The sequence below is a fragment of the Equus przewalskii genome, chromosome 5 (assembly GCF_037783145.1).
Source record: "Equus przewalskii isolate Varuska chromosome 5, EquPr2, whole genome shotgun sequence".
Lineage (NCBI taxonomy): Eukaryota > Metazoa > Chordata > Mammalia > Perissodactyla > Equidae > Equus > Equus przewalskii.
Window position 1 is genome coordinate 27,604,420 of NC_091835.1, and position 17,382 is coordinate 27,621,801.

The window sequence follows — 17,382 nt, forward strand, 5'->3', positions numbered from 1 at the left end:
ACTCTGTACCTAGATCTTCAGAGGTGGCGGGTGCCTGGCGGGGTTCATCCCTTCTCTGGCTATGCTCCAGGGACGCTGCCTCAGAGCTGCCGGTTCCACACCCGGGACCCTCTTTCCCAAGGACCTGGGAGCTGTCCCTTTGAAACGTGATCATCGAGGAGGTGGTGCCCGTCCCCCAGTTTCTGCAGGGGTACAGGAGCCTGACTTCAGGGGGCGCCTGTCTCCACGCTGCAAACCCACTGCTGTCTCGGAGACGTGAGAAGTTGCCTGTTCCTCTGGATAAGGCCACGGGGGTCCCAGCACCAAAGCCTCCCCCGCCCTTTGCTTCCTCGGAGCAGAGTTCAGTCTGCGTCTGGTCTCTCTCTCTCCCATTGCAAGGTCTCCCTGGCCTTTCCACTTTGTCTGGGGCAATTTTGGCTCTGACACCATCAACCCTGAGGTCATGCTGATGCCCTCATTGTGCACAAGCAGCCACGATGGCTCTGCTGATGACTCAGGGTCTGTCCTGATGGAACCCACGTGTGAACTGCCCATCAGAACCTCCAAAGCCAGCGTGGGTCGGGATCAATTAGCCTTTATGCAGTTTTAAATTAACTGAAGTTGGTCCCACTCAGTTTCACTATCTGTCCTAAAACAAACACATGAGGCCACTCAATCCTCCTGTTCCTATTAACTCCTCTTAAAAGTGCATCCAGGATGTCTTCATTATGATCACTTAGATTTTGGGATATTTCGAGCAAACAGAAGAAAAGACAAACAAGACTGGATTGAACCGACTCCGACCTTCTCTGTAAGTCCTGCAGATCTTCCAAAGGTTAAACAAAGATTCCAGCTGTGGCCGGAAGCCTCCCGTCCACCCCACACGCCCCCACCGTCTCTCTGTGTTAACACGCGCTAGCTGCCTGTTCTGCTTCCTCAGGAAGCTGCGTGGTTCTTTCACTGCCGTGTAACTGAGACCTGTCTCGAGATGCCTCCTCTTTCCATTTTATTTTCCTGCTTCTATTTGGAAGATGTCCAAGAGATCTATGGCTGCAAATGATTCCCTAATTCTGCTGAATTCCATCCTGAATGCCTGCCGGCACATGATTCTTGAAGGCAGAAAGAAAAGTGTCTATTAAGTGGAACACTGGTTTTATGTTAAAACTTAAACTTACTTTAATTAATTTCCTCTTCATTCTTCTCAAATATGTTTTCCCAGAATGTTATAGACGGGTGTATGTGTCACATAAAGATCTTGCACCTCAGGAAAAACCTTCCTAAATTTTAAGTTGTCATCGAATCCTGAACAGCTCACACCTCAAGTTCACATACATCCACGTGACCTTTAAATTTGAGTTCTAATGGTTCCTAACGAGGACAGCGCAGCTCCCATTATTTCTGCGGAAAGTGCAGTTGGTCCTCACGGGCCCACCTCCTGGGGCTCTGTCTATGAAAGTGGGGGAAGAAGCAGGGCTTCCCTGGCCTGGCCTGTCCAGCTCTCAGGACAGCAGGGCATTCCCCCGGCCTGGCCTGTCCAGCTCTCAGGACACCTGGGCAGGTGAGCTACCTCCGATGCAGGTGGAGCCAAAAGGAGGAATTTTCTTTCTAATAGTTAGAAGTCGTCCCCAAAGTAAAGTCTGCAGAGGATTCACCAACTGGATCTTTGTACCCTGAGCACCAGCTGACACGAGACAGGACTGTCCTTTGGCCGTGTCTGGGGCCGGCCTCTTGTAGGGGATGGGAGGCAAGGGGAGTGACGGATACTCGAGGTGAAAGCAGGAGGGAGAGGCCAGCACAGGGAGAGAAGGAGGGAGGGGAATGGGGCTGATGGCAAGGCCCCAGCCCTGCCCGTCCTCGCCCATCCTCCCTTGTCCATCTGTCCACGTCTGAGGGGCTGACTGTGCGCCTGGGAATCTGACCGATCTGAGCTCGTCTCTACCGCGTCCCTTCGCCATGTGCACCAGGCTGGGGAGAGAGGGCTTCCCACCAGAACTAACTGACCAACTAGCTGGGTAGTTAGTTTTCTGGGAGAGGGAGTGGCACCAAGAGGGCTCAGGAGCCCTCCTTCTCCCCAGGCAGGACGTCCGCAGACCCACCACCTGGCCTGGACGGTCCTGTCTGCAGGCTCTGCCAGGCTGTCGGGGGCAGAGGCAGGAGATGAGTTTCCTCAGCTTCTGTGGCTCTCCGGGCCGGTGCTGCTGACCATGGCCCTGGGTCCAGACTGCAGCCTCCAGTGGTGGCCCCCGCCCTGTGACCGGCTGTGATGGGGGGCGCAGAAGTGCTTTTCCTTTTGGGGTTGGGGGTTGGTGTTGGCTCCCTCACTTCCTAATCTCCCTTAACACTTCTCCTTTCACTCCTCCATCATCTCCTAAATTTTACTGTCGATTCCACGCTTGGCCCTCTCAGAAATACCCAGAGGGGTTTCTGTGTCCCCGTCGGGACAAGTTTCTGCCCACGGGGGGCAGTGGGGTCAGCACAGGGAATGGACGGCCCCGAGGCATGAGCGTGGGGAGGATGGTAACAGAAGGAGAGAAACAGAGAAAAATGGGAGAAATAAGAAAGGAGGAGAGAACGGGGCACAAACTGCACAGGGCTGCTGCGGGCTGAACGGTGTCCCCAGAGTTCACGCGTGGGAGCCCTGATTCGAGGGACTGCATTTGGAGATGGAGCTTCGAGGAGGAGATTAAGGCGACTGAGGTCCTGAGCATGGGGCCTCCGTGATCAGAAACCAAAGCTCCTCACCTCCAATCTCGGACGCCCGGTCTCCAGGCTGTGAGCAACGCGCCTGCTGGGTGGCTGCTGCCTGTGCTGTTTGTTAGGACAGCTGAGATGATGGAGACAGGGCAGGACTCAAGGACCACAGAGCACCGTAGAGACCCAGAGGGCCCTGAAGATGTGGCCATCTGTGAGGACCACTGCGGTCATGGCCACTTGGAGGGAAGGCCAGCCACCTGCTCAGGCACCGCTGGGCCCCGAGGGTTATCACAGAGCCGTGTGCTGGGAGCACAGGCGGCCTGTGCTCAGACGCTCCCAGCCAAGGGGGAGAGTCCACGGGTGTCAGCATCCACCCACCCATGGGGGCACCACTAAGACCCCATCCTCTCTGAGCTGGCGGCTGTGCGTCCCCATGGCTCCCTCACCTGAGCAGGCGCCCAGCCCCACCTCACAGGATGAGCCTGGCTTTAAGACCAGGGCTCCAAGGACAGCGTCCGGGACTCTCACCATATTCCTTGCAGGTGGGCAATCGGCAGTTCCCACAGGAGCAGTAGAGTGTGTGACAGGCAGAATTTTCCGATGACCCTCAGTTCCCCGCCCCAATGCACAGGCCCTGTGCAATCCTGGGACGGAGGACGTGAGGGACCCTCTCCTTTAGGCTAAGTTGCAGGACGCCACTGACCTGAGAAGAGGGCCTAACCTATGACATGTGCCTCTAAATCGGGATCCAGGAGTCAGAGAAGGAAAGATTCGGAGCCCAAGGAGGATCTTTGGTGCCATCCCTGGGTTGAAGATGGATGAGCCCCAGGAGCTAGCAAGGACACAGGGACCTCAGTCCCACCAGATCTGCCACCAGGAAGAAAGCGACGGTCCCCCAGAGCCTGCAGGTGAGAGCCCAGCTCAGCCGACACCTTGACTGTGGCCCATGACACACCAGACGGAGAGCCAGCCAGGCCACGCTGACTTCTGACCCACAGAGCTGAGATCGTAAGTGTGGGTGCTGCTTGAGCTGCTGGTTTGTGGACACGTGCAACATAGTAAACTGGTGCAGATGCCCTGTGAGGAGGAACCGCCCAGGCCGCTGACCCACCGCCTGTGGGCCAGTCTTCTTTCCGTGGTCCACGGGCCCCGAGCTCCTTCACATGGCCCCTGCACACTTTTCGAGAACTGTTGAACTCTAGAACTGTTAAACTTGACCTTGAAACCTCCATTACCCCAGCACCGACCCCAGTGTGGAGTTAAAACTCCTACATCGTGGCACCAGGCACCCCCGGGAAGCTACACAGGTGGTGGAATATCCGTGTCCCCCTGCCCGGCATCTGTGGTGTCCACCCTTCAGACCTGACTGGACATGGGGACCGTTCCAAACCACACTTAAAACAGCATTGAGTGAGATCATACCTCCCTGGAGAGTCACCTGTCCCCTGAATATAATACTGATTATTCAGGAAGCGTCCAGATGCCACAACTGCAGTAAAAATGGGCCTTTTCTCTTGACCACAGCCTTCATAACTCCAGGGGCTTTAAGCCTGTCTCTCGATTCTTTTCCTTTTCTCGCTTTTCCTGACAAATCCAGGGCATTCTCAGACAAGCCCGTCATCTGGACAAATGACCAGTGAGGCGCACTGAGCATAGAGTTGGTACAAAGGACAGTTTTCCTTTCCTTTTGTTTTCATCAGCCAGTCCCTGGAGGTCAGTACTAATGGCGAGCACAGTGAGCAAGGATGACAGACACCTGAAAACGCACCAGGATGGAGGGCGGGGGCGGCATGTGGAAGGAGCCTGTGGGCCCTGCTGTGAGGGGAGATGGGGTGCGAGGTGGGGGGCTGTGCACACAGCATGCCCCCATGAGGCTGCAAGGGGACAGAGCTGCTGCCCCTGCTGACTCTGCCCACGGGAAACGGGGTGGGCGGGGGCCTCCCATCCTGAGGAGCCTGAGGATGAAGTCTACGGGAGGCAGCAGACGTGCCCCCAGCAAACCCCCAGGCCCCCTGAGCCCCTGTGAAACACTCTTGGACTAAACTAGGAATCCCCACGTCACAGGCAGAGACACTGAAGGCGATTTCAAAAGTCAGAGGGCTACAAACACGCTGATGCAGCTAATGGTGAGTATGTTATTTTCATTAACAACGGTGTTAATATTTTTGGTGATGCAAGTAAATAGTTAATTCTGACTTTTACAATTCCAATCTAAAACGAATGCCTAAATGCCTATGGAAAAGGCAGAAGTTCTAATAAAATGCCAGTTCACCATAAAGGAGCTAACTATGAATGACGGTGCTGGAGACACCAGGATCAGCCGGTTTTATTTCAAGTGAGGACAACAGGGTAAAACTAGTAATTATCAACCTAGTGAGATTTTATTTCTTTGAAAGTAAAAACAGCTCTGGTTAAAAGAAAATTAAAAAGGAGAAACATCTAGATTAGGATGTAAATGGTAATTATAGCTCAGCTGAAACTACTTTAGGGTAAGCTATTCCAGTGTCACCTGTTAACATCCTGTTTGAAAATAAATAAAACAAGACAAAAAAAGTAGATGAAATCGACTACATCAAAATGAAAAACTTTTGTGCATTAAAGGACACTCTCAACAGAGTGAAAAGGCAGCCCACAGAATGGGAGAAAAATTCCCAAATCATATATCTGATAAGGGGTCAATGTCTAGTATACATTACAAACTCCTATAACTCAACAATAAAACAACAAGATTACAAAATGGGCAAGGACTTGAATAGACATTTCTTAAAGAAGATGTACAAATGCCCAATAAACACATGGAAAGATGCTCAACATCACTGCTCATCAGGGAACGCAAATCGAAACCCCAGTGAGATGCCACCTGACACCCAGTAGGATGGCTGCTTTACAAAAAATAAAATGAAATAAAGTTGGCACAGAGGTAGACAAAGTGGAATCCGTGGGTGCTGCTGGTGGGAATGTAAACCGGTGCAGCTGCTATGGAAAGCTGTCTGGTTCCTCCTCAAAAACTAAACACAAAATTACCATATGATACAGCAATTCCACTTCTGGGGAAAGAAAGGAAAGCAGGATCTCCACGAGACATTTGTACACCCATGTTCACAGCAGCATTATTGACAACAGCCGAAAGGTGGAAAGAACTCAAGTATCTATAGATGGATGAAAGATAAACAAAATGTGGTTTATACATACGATGGAATAGTATGCAGCCATAAAAAGGAAGGGAATTCTGACATAGGCTACCACATGGAAGAACCTGGAGGACAGGATGCTGAAGTGAACTAAGTCAGACACAGAAAGGCAAATACTGCATGATCCCAGTTCTCTGAGGTCCCCAGAGGAGTCAGGTGCACAGAGACAGAAAGGAGGATGGTGGGCGCTGGGGGCTGGGGAGTTAGTGTTTAATGGGGACAGAGTTTCAGTTGGGAAAGATGAAAATATTCTGGAGATGTTGGTGGTGATGGCTGCACAACAATGTGAATGTACCTAATGGCTCCGAATTGTACATTTAAAATGAATAAAATGGTCAATTTCACATTATGTATCTTTAACACAATGAAAGCATGCCAAAAATAAATAAAGTGATGAATAAAAGACATCCTTTATGTTAAAGGGGCTTATGCAGTAAGAGTTGGAAAGAAGTGAGAAAGCCAACAATTATGATGCAATCTGAAGTCTCCTGGGAATGAAGGCTGCAGAATATGTCACCCCAAACATGACTGCAGGAGTTTAGGACATACTACCCCAAATACGATGGCAGGAGTTCAGGACACGCTACCCCAAACATGATTGCAGAAGTTGGAGACACGCTGCCCCAAAACATGACTGTAGAGTTCAGGACACAGCACCCCAAAACCTGCCGCCTCAGTACGTTGACTATTTTGAGTTGTAGACACTTGAAAAACAGCAAATGCAGGGAAAGGCTTCCTCTGAACCCCTCTCATCTGCCTAATGACAGGTCCTCCAAAAGGAACTCCAGTGTCACCAACTCCCTCCCTGGGAATGTCACCAACCTGTAAGATGGACTCTTGTCACAGGAGAGGTGACCAGAAGTGGACACCACACCCAGACTCTGTCACAAACTGTCCCCCCCATCTGTTCTCCTGAGTCATCTTCCCTAAAAATGAGAGGCCATGTCCCCCTCCTTCCCTATTAAGTTGGTTTTTAAGCCCAAATTCTAAGCCTCCTCAAGGAGTTCCTCGTTTTCCCTGGGCACCTCTCGTGTGTACATGAGACACACATGTCCACAGACTTGTGTCTGTTCTTCTCTTGCTCATCTCTTTTCCTACAGGATTCTCAGCCAAGAACTCAGAAGGGTACGGGGAACTTATTTTCCTCCTCCGCACAAGCAATAGGGTTGTGTAGTAACACCCACACCTGTTTCCACTGTTCGGGTCAGTCACAGCTCTATTTCCCCTGAGAATAAGCAACAAGGAGATGATGCCTAAGCTGGTTAACAGGAAAATAAAAATTCTCACAGTTTCTCCACCTTCTTCCTCTTTTTAAAAATTGGGTCAACAGCATCAATCTTAACCAATATAATTGTTAACGTGCCTTACATGGGAATCAACCATGTTGAAGCTAACACCTGGTCTGGAACAAGAATCAGGTGATACGGCACCAACTTCCTGGCAGGTGGGGCTGCTGCCTCCTGGCTCACGTCTCTGAGTCTGGGGGGTTCTTGGGCTCCTTACCCTACAACAAGGGTGAGGAGACCCAGGCGACGCCCGCAGGAGCTGATGGTGCAGACCCGGGTGCTGGGAGGTTCAGGAAAGGACGTGGATACTCCAGAGAGAAAGCCCCTCTCGGATTCCCTCGCCGTCTGCTTGTCACTGGTGGTTACTTCCTGCACCCCCCACCCCGTCAGTCACAACAGCTCATAACAAAGAAATCAAGGGTTATCTGGCTGTGACACGGTACTTGTGGGTGCAAACCCAAACTAACCTTTTTATGTCATTTTACATCAGAAAAGAATGATGTCTTCCACCTGAAATCCTCCTTCAAGCTTCCTCCTTCCACACTCGTTTCCAGTCACCTGTGACTTTGTCATCACCACCGCCTTTCAATAACCTGCCTCTGTATGGTCTCTCCTTTATCGGCCCACACTCCGACCACAAAACCCAACATTTTAAACCATTGTCAGAGCTCGGTAAGGTTGAACAAAGGTTAGCAAAGTTACTTCAATGATTCTGTAATGAAAGAGATGTGGTAAAATACATAACTTCCTAAAAGTCACAAAAGTTAACCAAACAAAGACAATTTGTCCCAAAGAAGCCCTGGTGTTCAGAGACACAAGGTCACTGAATCCCATCAAAGTCTTTACCCAAAGACTCGCTGAACGTGGCCACAGACTGCAGGACAGACCCCGCAGACCGCGTGCGGCAATTTCTGCGTTTCGGCACATGCCAGGAACGGAGGTCGGCCATGCGTGCCCTTCAGAAACCTCGGATCAAAGAAGGAGTGAAGACAATGGCCCCTGTGTGGGTGTGAAACGACACGGAGACAGTGCAGCCCCCACGCTGTTGCACACAGCATGTTACACACGGCGCCATCCACACCCTCAATGGAAACAAAAGGACTTTTTCTTCAATTTTTCCAGTATGCTATAAAACGATTTCACATTTAGATACTTACTAAATTATGCATGTTCATGCATCTGAAAATGCACAAAAACCTTGGCAAAGCAATTCTGCAGGTTCTGTTTCTCTGGTGGATTTGAGAGCTTTGTGACTGCGGGAGGAGTCACCCTAAGTCGGCCCCAAGTTGTGTCACGTAAAGGGGACGTACTTACCGAGACGCCTTCCTCTCTCCGGTACTGCTTCCAGTTCCTGCCGCTGTCGCTGAACATCAGGAGGTAGCTGGTCACCCAGTCGGAGCTCCCGTACCCGCCCTGGGTGGCCACTGCGGTGACCTCCACCCTCTCTCCAAGGTCGATCTGCAGCCACTGGTTCTTGTCTGACACGAGCGGCGTCCAGCCCCCGGCTCCTTGTTGTGGAAGAGGACACAGGAAGAGGAGTAAACGTTAGAATTTGTCTGGAAGGAGGAGAGACCTGGGTGAGAATGTGTGCATTTCCAAACCTATAATAAATGCCCCATGATTGTATTCATCGAGTAATGAATGACTGACCTGAATCATCTGTGCACCCCTGAGTCATGTGACCTCCTCACACTGGAGGTCAGGTGTCCACTGAGGGTCCAGCTGCTGCACGTGATGGGTGCACACTCCAGCAGAGAACCCCAGAGAACAACAGTGTTTCCTTGGCCATTGTGCTGGCTGCTTATCATCGAGCCTTCAACACCTTATAGGATGTCTGGAGGTGCAGCTAACTTACAGTGGAGTCTACATCTATCAGGGACGCCCCACCTCTGATGTCCATGTTCAGCCCCGGGCATGCAAGGATGCTAGGACCCTGTTCTGTGGCAAGGAGTTCCCAGACTTGGGAGAAACGAAAATCAAGGCATCTGTAGCAGGCTCAGGAACTCACTGGGGGGTGGTCCTGCAGGTGAGTCCCATGGGGGGGTGATGGCAGAAGGAATCATGGGAAATGCCTTGCAGGGCAGTGAGGGGGGTGTCTCACAGAACAGACTGCACCTCAGGCTCCTGCAGACGGAGAACAGATAGATGACAAAGCGACTGAGGACAAGAGGAGGAAGAACGGCAAGAGAGCGTGGAGCCCAGTACTCCTTGAGACCCCAGCCCTGAGCAGAGACTCTAGGGGACAGAGCGGGAACCTGTGGGGATGACACAGAGGCCAGGGGAGGGGCAGGGGAGAGACTGGGAAGTGGAGCTCACCTCAGGCTCACACCATTAGGGCCAGACCCAGGCTCAAAGGAGCAGGTGTGACTCAAAGCCAGTCTTCTGAGCACAGCGCTTCTTGGAGATAAAAGTGACAACGGGAATGGAGAGGGAAGTGTAAAGCCAGCAAGACAGCAGAGAACCACAGCACCTGAGGGTTTACAACCCCCTTCCAACGCAAAAGTAAGAAAGAAAGAGAGACAGAGAGAGAAAGGAAGGAAGAAAGGAGGGAATGAAGGAAGGAAGAAAGAAAGGGAGAGAGAGAGGAAGGAAGGAAGAAAGGGAGAAAGCAGGAAGGAAAGAAAGAGAAAGAAGGACAGAACAGCAACCACTACGCAGCCTGCACGTTGCTGGCTGACAGGACTGGGCGCCATTAAGCTCAGAATCCACACAGTGTCCAATACACCAAACTGAGTGAGAGGATGGTAAAACCCTTACAGAATTATTGCAGAAAATCAGGAAACAAATATTCACAAATATTAATTGAGGAAAATCCCTACGTCCTAAAAACAATCATGGAGTGAAAGGAACTCCACGAAAAATAAGCTGTCCTCGAACAAGCCTTTGAGGGTCGGAAATACCACCTTGAATCAGAAGTTCAAAACTAAGAACAGAAATGGACCAAAAAATCAAGTAATAAGAGAAATGGATTGAGTTCAGGAAAGAAATGGAAGGAAAAGACAAAACTGTCTTTAAAATAAGGAATAAATACCTTCAAACCTATTAGGATGGCCAAAATCTGGAACACTGACACCACCAAACGCTGGGGCAACAGGGGCGCTCGTCCATCGCTGGTGGGAATGCTGGATGCTACAGCCACTTTGGAAGACAGTTTGGCTGTTTTTACAAAACGAAACATACTCTTACCATAGGATTGAGCGATCGTGCTCCCTGGTATTTGCTCAAAGGAATTGAAAACTGATGTCCACACAAAAAGCTGCACACGGATGTTTATAGCAGCTTTGTTCATAATTACCAAAATTTGGAAGCAACCACGATGTCCTTCACCAGGTGAATGGATAAATAAACTGTGGTCCATCCAGACAATGGAATATTATTCAGTGCTAAAAATAAACGAGCTGTCAAGCCATGAAAAAATATAGAGAAGACTTAAATGCATATGGCTAAGTGATAGAAAGCAATCTGAAAAGGCTACAGACTGTGTGATTCCAACTATGTGACATTCTCGAGAAGGGAAAATGGTGGAGACAGTAAAAAGATCAGTGTCGGCCAAGGCTGAGGAGGGCGGGATCAATACATGGAGCACTGAGGGTTTTTAGGACAGTGACTCTTGTGTGTGATACTGTCACGGTGGATGTGTGAGATCATGCACTTGCCAAAACCCAAGAGTGAACCCTAATGTAAACTATGGACTCTAGTTAATAATAATACCTCAATATTGGTCATGAATTATAGCAGATGTATCACACTGATGCACGATGTTAATAATAGGGGAAACTCTGCATGTGTGTGTACATGGTGGGGGGAGTTGGAGGGGGTAAATGGGAACTCTGTACTTTCTGCCCAATTTCACAGCAAACTGAACTGATCTAAAAGTAGTCTATTAATTTAAAAAAAGAATAAATTGCATAGTGACCAGTAAGTCAATGTATTATAGGCAGTGAAAGCCAGCTTTCTCATCCTTAGAGGAAGGACTCACTCTTCTAAATAAGGAATGAGGAAAGGAGAAATGAACCCTGGTGTGGGGTTGGAATCAGAAGGCTCAGCATACATCTTGGTTTTAATGCAAATATGGGTAGACACAGAAATACAGTTACGTATGTGTCCTCATGGCTTACTTTTATGCTTATATTTCCCACATCTGTCTGCTGGGAGGCCTTGAAGCCATGGCACTCAGTAACAATGAGCACACCCAACACTGTCGCCAACAGAACGATCCTGGGGTCCCTGGAGAAGTGGTTGATTCCACTGAAAATGCAAAATGGGCTTAGAATGTCTTGAGGGCCAAAAAGTAAGGAAGGGCTCAAGTAGAGGGGAGCCTTCTCAGAAGAACACAGGAGCCAATCTGAAGGTTGGCCAACCCTGGGACAGTCGAAGCAGAAAGATTAAAAAGCAGATTTCATGCCACAGAATAGCATGAATATCCATGAATCCATGCTGATATAAACAAATGAATAATCAGATAAATGCACACTTTGGGGGAAGGGGCAGCTCCTCCTGACAGGAGAATGCCCACTGGTGCATCAGTAAAGAGAGAATCGCCTTAGGCACATACCACAGTCATGAGAACTGAAGGTGAGGCCCAGGGATGGATGCTCAGGCTGGTGGGTGAAACTTTGAGGAGAAACCACATTTTCATGTCTCAAAGTGTCTCCCCCAAGTGGCTTGTCACTAACAAGAGATCCAGGTTGACATCAGCATTGGCACACAAATCCACATCATGGCCCCTGATAGGACACATGGAAAGGACATGACGGCATTTCTAAGGTGCTCTTGCCAAAAATTTATAACCTCATTCCAGTCAAGAGAAAATACTGTACACATTCAAACAGAGGAAGTTTCTACAAAATACCTGACCAGGGCTTGCAAAAAAGTATGACAGTCACAAAAGATGGGAGACTGAGGAATTGCCAGGGACTGAAGGTGCCTACAGAGGAATAACTAGTAAATGCACCTTGGGGTCCAGGGTAGCCTCTTGGAACAGAGAAAGGATGGTGAAGGAACTGTTGCAAATGCACCAGGCTCAGCTGTTGGGTCTGCACTATTGTACCGGTGTCCCTTCCTGACCTTGACCGTTGAGTAAGATGTTAGCAGTGGGGTGAAGGATACTGGAGGAGCCTCTGCCTACTTTTTTCAAAACCATTCTGTAGTCTATACTTAGTTCAAAACAAGACGTCTAAAAGTGCAGGACGATAAGGGAGAGAGATGCTAAGAACTCTAGGCTGGCAGGACGGATTGACCCACCACCGTTACACAAGGCAACCATGAGCAGATACGAAAGTCAACCAGGCATAGCGAAAATAGGGAAACTGAGGCTTCCCAGGAGACAGGCCCATGCTAATGCCCTCACTCCCCATGATAACATGGCCAAGTCTGCATTGCTGTTGTGTTTAAAAATGGGGAAATAGTGGTCTTCTCACAGATAACTGCTAGTAAAACACTCTGTTTTTTACTAAATGTAAAAATGATGCTGTAAGATCTACACAAATAAGATATTATAATTCATCTTTGACACTTAAAAAATTACCATCATGGGGCCCAGTGGGGCCTGCCCTGGGAAGCCTGGACAGCTCTCAGAAGTCACATCCATCTACCCTCCCTGCTTGGCTGCCCTCAAACCCCAGAGGCCCCCATGATCCCGCTCAGACACCACCTGGCCTGAGCTCCCGGCACGTGTGGTTCACCCCCTGGATTGTGTGAAGTCCCATGTAGTGATGAAATCCTTGTCCTCGACCATAGGAGCCTTAAGAACAGATAGTACAATGTAGGGGAGGAAAATAATTTCCCTCCACCTTTCTGAGACACTTGTAATAAAAGGATTAACATGAGAAAAGCAAACAGAAGTTACTGACGTGTAGCTGGAGTACACATGGCAGAGACCCGGGGGAAATGAGGAACTCCCCAGGTGGCCTAAACCACCAGCTCAAATGCTGCCTTCTCTAAAGATAAAAGAGAACACGCTGTGGGGGCAGTTCTGGGGGGACCGGAGGGAGCAGGCCACAGGTGGGTTGTGGAGCAGGTTCAGGCCCCTGCCGTCTCCACTGAGGAGGGTCTGGTGGATTCACCATCCTCCTCTTCCTAGTGCAGACAGGGAGACACCTCTGCAAATGCCGATTTCCTTTATGGATGCAAAGTTATCTTACAAAAGGGCAATTTCTACTCTGTTTTCAGAGCTTCTCCTGCATCTGCTGATTCTTAAAATAATCAGATCAAAGTCATCCTCATGCCAAAGAGGCACATTTTGGGGATGTGTTCTGTGACTCCGCAACAATGGCGAAGGTTGGGTAGGACAGCGTGTTGACTCTGTAGCAGTTTCGCTGACACACAGAAGATGCTTGGGGCATAGCAGTTGCTGTCTTTGCAGACGATAAAGGAGTTATAGTGACTCTGAGCAAGGCAGTGAGTACACAGGGTGTGTGTCCACTTTTGCACTTTTTACAAATCCCTAAATCTTCACAGACACAGTAGCTCTTTTATCTGTTACTGGCCATTTTCAGTCTACAAGAGTCCGAAAGAGAATGCCGGGAAGATGACAGCATAGGAGGAGTCTGAACTCACCTCCTCCCGTGGACACAACAAACCTACAACTACGCTGAGAACAATTACTCCTGAGAAAGTGCTGGAAACTGGATAGAAAGAACCCCCACAACAAGGGACAGTGCTGACTGAGGTGGAAGAGGCAGAAATTCCTTTCTGGAGAGAAAAAAGCCCCATTCTAGCCACGGCACCTCACACCCGGGAGTAATCTTAAGGTACGAAGCTTAAAGATATTTGCACCTCTGTGTTCATTCACAGCATTATTCACAATAGTCAAGACTTGAAAATAACTGAAGTGCCCAAAAAGGGACAAATGGATAAAGAAGATGTGGTGTGTATACACAATGGAACACTACTCAGCTATAAAGAAAAGATGAAGTCTGGCCATTTGTGACAACATGGATGGACTTTGAGGGTATTATGCAAAGTGAAATAAGTCAGACAGAGAAAGTCAAATATCGTATGATTTCACTCATACGTGGAAGATAAAAACAACAACAAACAGACACATAGATACAGAAATTAGATTGGTGGGTATCAGGGTGGAGTGGGGAGGGTGGAAAGGGTGACCAGGCACACGTGTATGGTGATGGATTGTAATTAGTCTTTAGGAGATGAACATGATGTAATCTACACAGAAACTGAAATATAATGAGGTGCACCTGAAATTTATGGAATCTTATAAACCAACATTACCTCAATAAAAATCAACACATTTAATTTTTAAAAAAGAGTTGGAAGGAGCAGCTAAAATTGTGTTAGATATTTTTCAATTAGTTAAGGAAGGTGAGCCTCCATTACATGCTAAGGATTCCACCAGCTGTTTCCAGGTACACCATCTTACTTAAATCTTAAATGTATCTAGAATGGCTTCTCAGAAAGTTAAAGTAAAATTACCTCGTGACCTAGCAATTCCACTCCTAGGTATACAGCCCAAAGAATTAAAAAGCAGGTTCTTAAACAAATACTTGTATGTGGATGTTCACAGCGGTTACTCGCAAGAGCTGAAAAGAAGAATCGATCCACGTGTCCATCAACTGCCGAATGGATAAACAAACTGTAGGGCACCCACACAATGGGTGTGACTCCGCTGTGACAAGGGACGAGGACCGATTCACGCCACCACACGGATGGACCAGACTGGAAGGTCGCACATCATAGTATTTTTTTAATATGAAACATGTAGAATAGGTAAATCCACACAGACAGAAAGCAGATTGGTGGGTACCAGGGTGGAGGGAGGGGGGCCTGAGGAGACCCTGCTGATGGTAAGGAGTTTCCTTTGGGTTGTGATGAAAGAGATTTGGAACTGGATGGAGGTGGCAGTTACACATCGTTGTGAATGTGCTCAACACCACTGCAATGTTCACTGGAAATGATTAACTTATAAAAAAAAAAACCTAGAGGGAGTTGCTTATCATCTCCCTTTACAGATGAGAAGATAGATGGAGGTTCAGAGACTGAGTAAGTTTGACCAACATCCTGCAGTTAGTGGTCGTTATTAAGAAAAAATACTTTAAAGTTTATTTGACCACATTAGTTCAGCTCTTTTTTTTTCCTTTTCACTTTTTACTCCACTTTGAAATTATACTTCTGTCAGCCCCGGTGGTGAGTTTCACGCAGAGTGATTCAGATAATGGAGCAGTTACTCACTGCAAACTGGTTATAAACAGCGGGGCCAGAACGCCTTTGTAGTCGTGATTCCGTCTGGTGCTCTCTCTGGGTGTCTGCGTGCCTGAGCCTGGTCTGACACGATAGGTGTGTAGGGAGAAGTTAGAGGGGATGCAGCAGTCCTCCAACCTGAGAAGCTGCTAATGCATTTCTTCTCTCCCTGACCAGAGGCCTGACGTGTGCTGTGGGGTCACACGTGGAAGGCAGGAGCTCTCCCGGGTCCCGTGTTACATGTCGACTGTGCCAAGGGGGTGATTACATAGGGAACTTTGGGACTTAAGAAGCATGGGCAGCAGGCTCTCCGAGGATGCAAAAGCAAGAAGGTGAAGTTTCCAGACGTCAGTACACAGACAGGCCTCTTTGGTGATCTGCATTTCACACAAACAGCTTCATCGAAACTGTCAGGAGGAAGTTTCCTTCTGGGATAATTGCGTCGTTTCACATGTCGGTCATCAGGCTGTGCCTTTTTCCTTCTCACTAATTACTTCTTGTTTCACAGCAGACTCATCAAGTCCCTGAGACATGTGAGGAAGGGAGCCGCGGAGGACGGTCCTGCGCTCCAATCAAACCACTGCGGTTCTGGGAGAGCCTCTGTCTTCAGATTCACTGCTCTTCTCTCTCTGAGGCAGCGATGACATTTCACTCTGGGGAATTTCGTTTCAGCCCTGCCCAGCTTGTTAAGGGAAGCCAAGTATTTCCGAGAGCTCAGATTTCTTAACAGCAACAACAGCAGCCAGCGAGGTATGAATGAACTGTGGGATTTCAGGATTCACTTCACGTTTTCAGAATATATATGTGTGTGTGTGTGTATAACTTACCACACTTCTGGGAGGAAAACACAAAAAGAACAGAAAGTGAAAAACAATTCTTCTTCAGGGGGCGGGCACTTTCCTGCTCTGAAAACCACGTGCATAAGAGAGGTGCCGCCCCCTCAGGGTCCCAGAGCATCCACATAGCCAGGTATAGGGTGTGGTTCCTGGTCAAGGCGGCCACGCCCCGATGCAGACAAGGGATGCTCTCTGTAAAGGGACACTGGGCCTGTCATTTCACCAGGAGCCCCAGCCACGTGGGCCATTTTAAACCAGCATTAGTAGTGAAGACTATGGGGATAAAGCAGGGGCCTTGTTTGGGTCCCCAAAAGGTGCATCCAGTTCCCCAGGGACACCAGGGGAGCACTTGACCAGTTAGTGTGTTCACCCTGGTGGCTTTCCTGGGGGACGGAAGAGGACACCTGCGGGCGGTGGGCAGGATGCAAGTCTTTGCCCCATGCACTGATGACCAGACTCCTGAACCAACATATGGAAGGGGGAACAGTCCCCACTGTGAGACCCTCACGGTTTGGTCTCCTTTTGGTTCCTATTTTGCAAACGCAATACGTACGCTTTGTTTGAAACCACATAATGATGAAATTATGATATGATTCCACCAATTGGTAGCATTAGAAATAAGAGGTGAATGACCCACAGACCTTAGGGCAGCTCAGAAATGTGTCAAATTCTCCTTGTGACTGACCCGCCTGTGTGGTTGTCTTTGTGCTCCATAGACTCTCATACGGAATAAAATCCTATTTCTTAATGTCAAGGACAGAATCGCCAACACTCCCCATTCTCCAAATAATAGAACAGAGGAAAGCAGGTTCCCACACCACCCCTTAGAGCAGGAAACTTCTCTCAGCTCAGATTCCACTCTCCTTTCTCCTGAGAACTGGAGGGACACTCGCCATCTCTCCACCAGCCCACACAGGCCAGTGTCGGGAGGCCCCAACCCTGTGACCCTGGACTTCGCCAGCATTTCGGAGAAGAGAGTGACCAGGCAGTCTAGGGAGACTGGATTCCAGTGTCATAAACATGAACGAGAGCTGCTCTTTATATATTTGACAAAAGTTCTTTGCCAGACACATGTATGGTGAATATTTTCTCCATGTCTATGGCATGACTTTTCTTTTTGTTTATGGTGACTATCAAAGAGGAGAAGTTTCAATTTTGATGAAGTCCAAGTTATTATTTCTCTTTTATGTTTCATAA

The 17,382-nt window shown here is 48.8% G+C and overlaps 1 protein-coding gene across 1 annotated transcript in view; it reads right to left on the reverse strand.

Moving 5' to 3' along the window:
* Positions 1–17,382, reverse strand: part of LOC103558188 (contactin-associated protein-like 4) — a 169,747-nt gene that overhangs the window by 98,909 nt on the left and 53,456 nt on the right. The window contains exon 3 of the mRNA XM_070620323.1: positions 8,465–8,658. Within this exon, the coding sequence (XP_070476424.1) occupies positions 8,465–8,658 (194 nt within the window). The remainder of the gene's footprint in view (positions 1–8,464; positions 8,659–17,382) is intronic.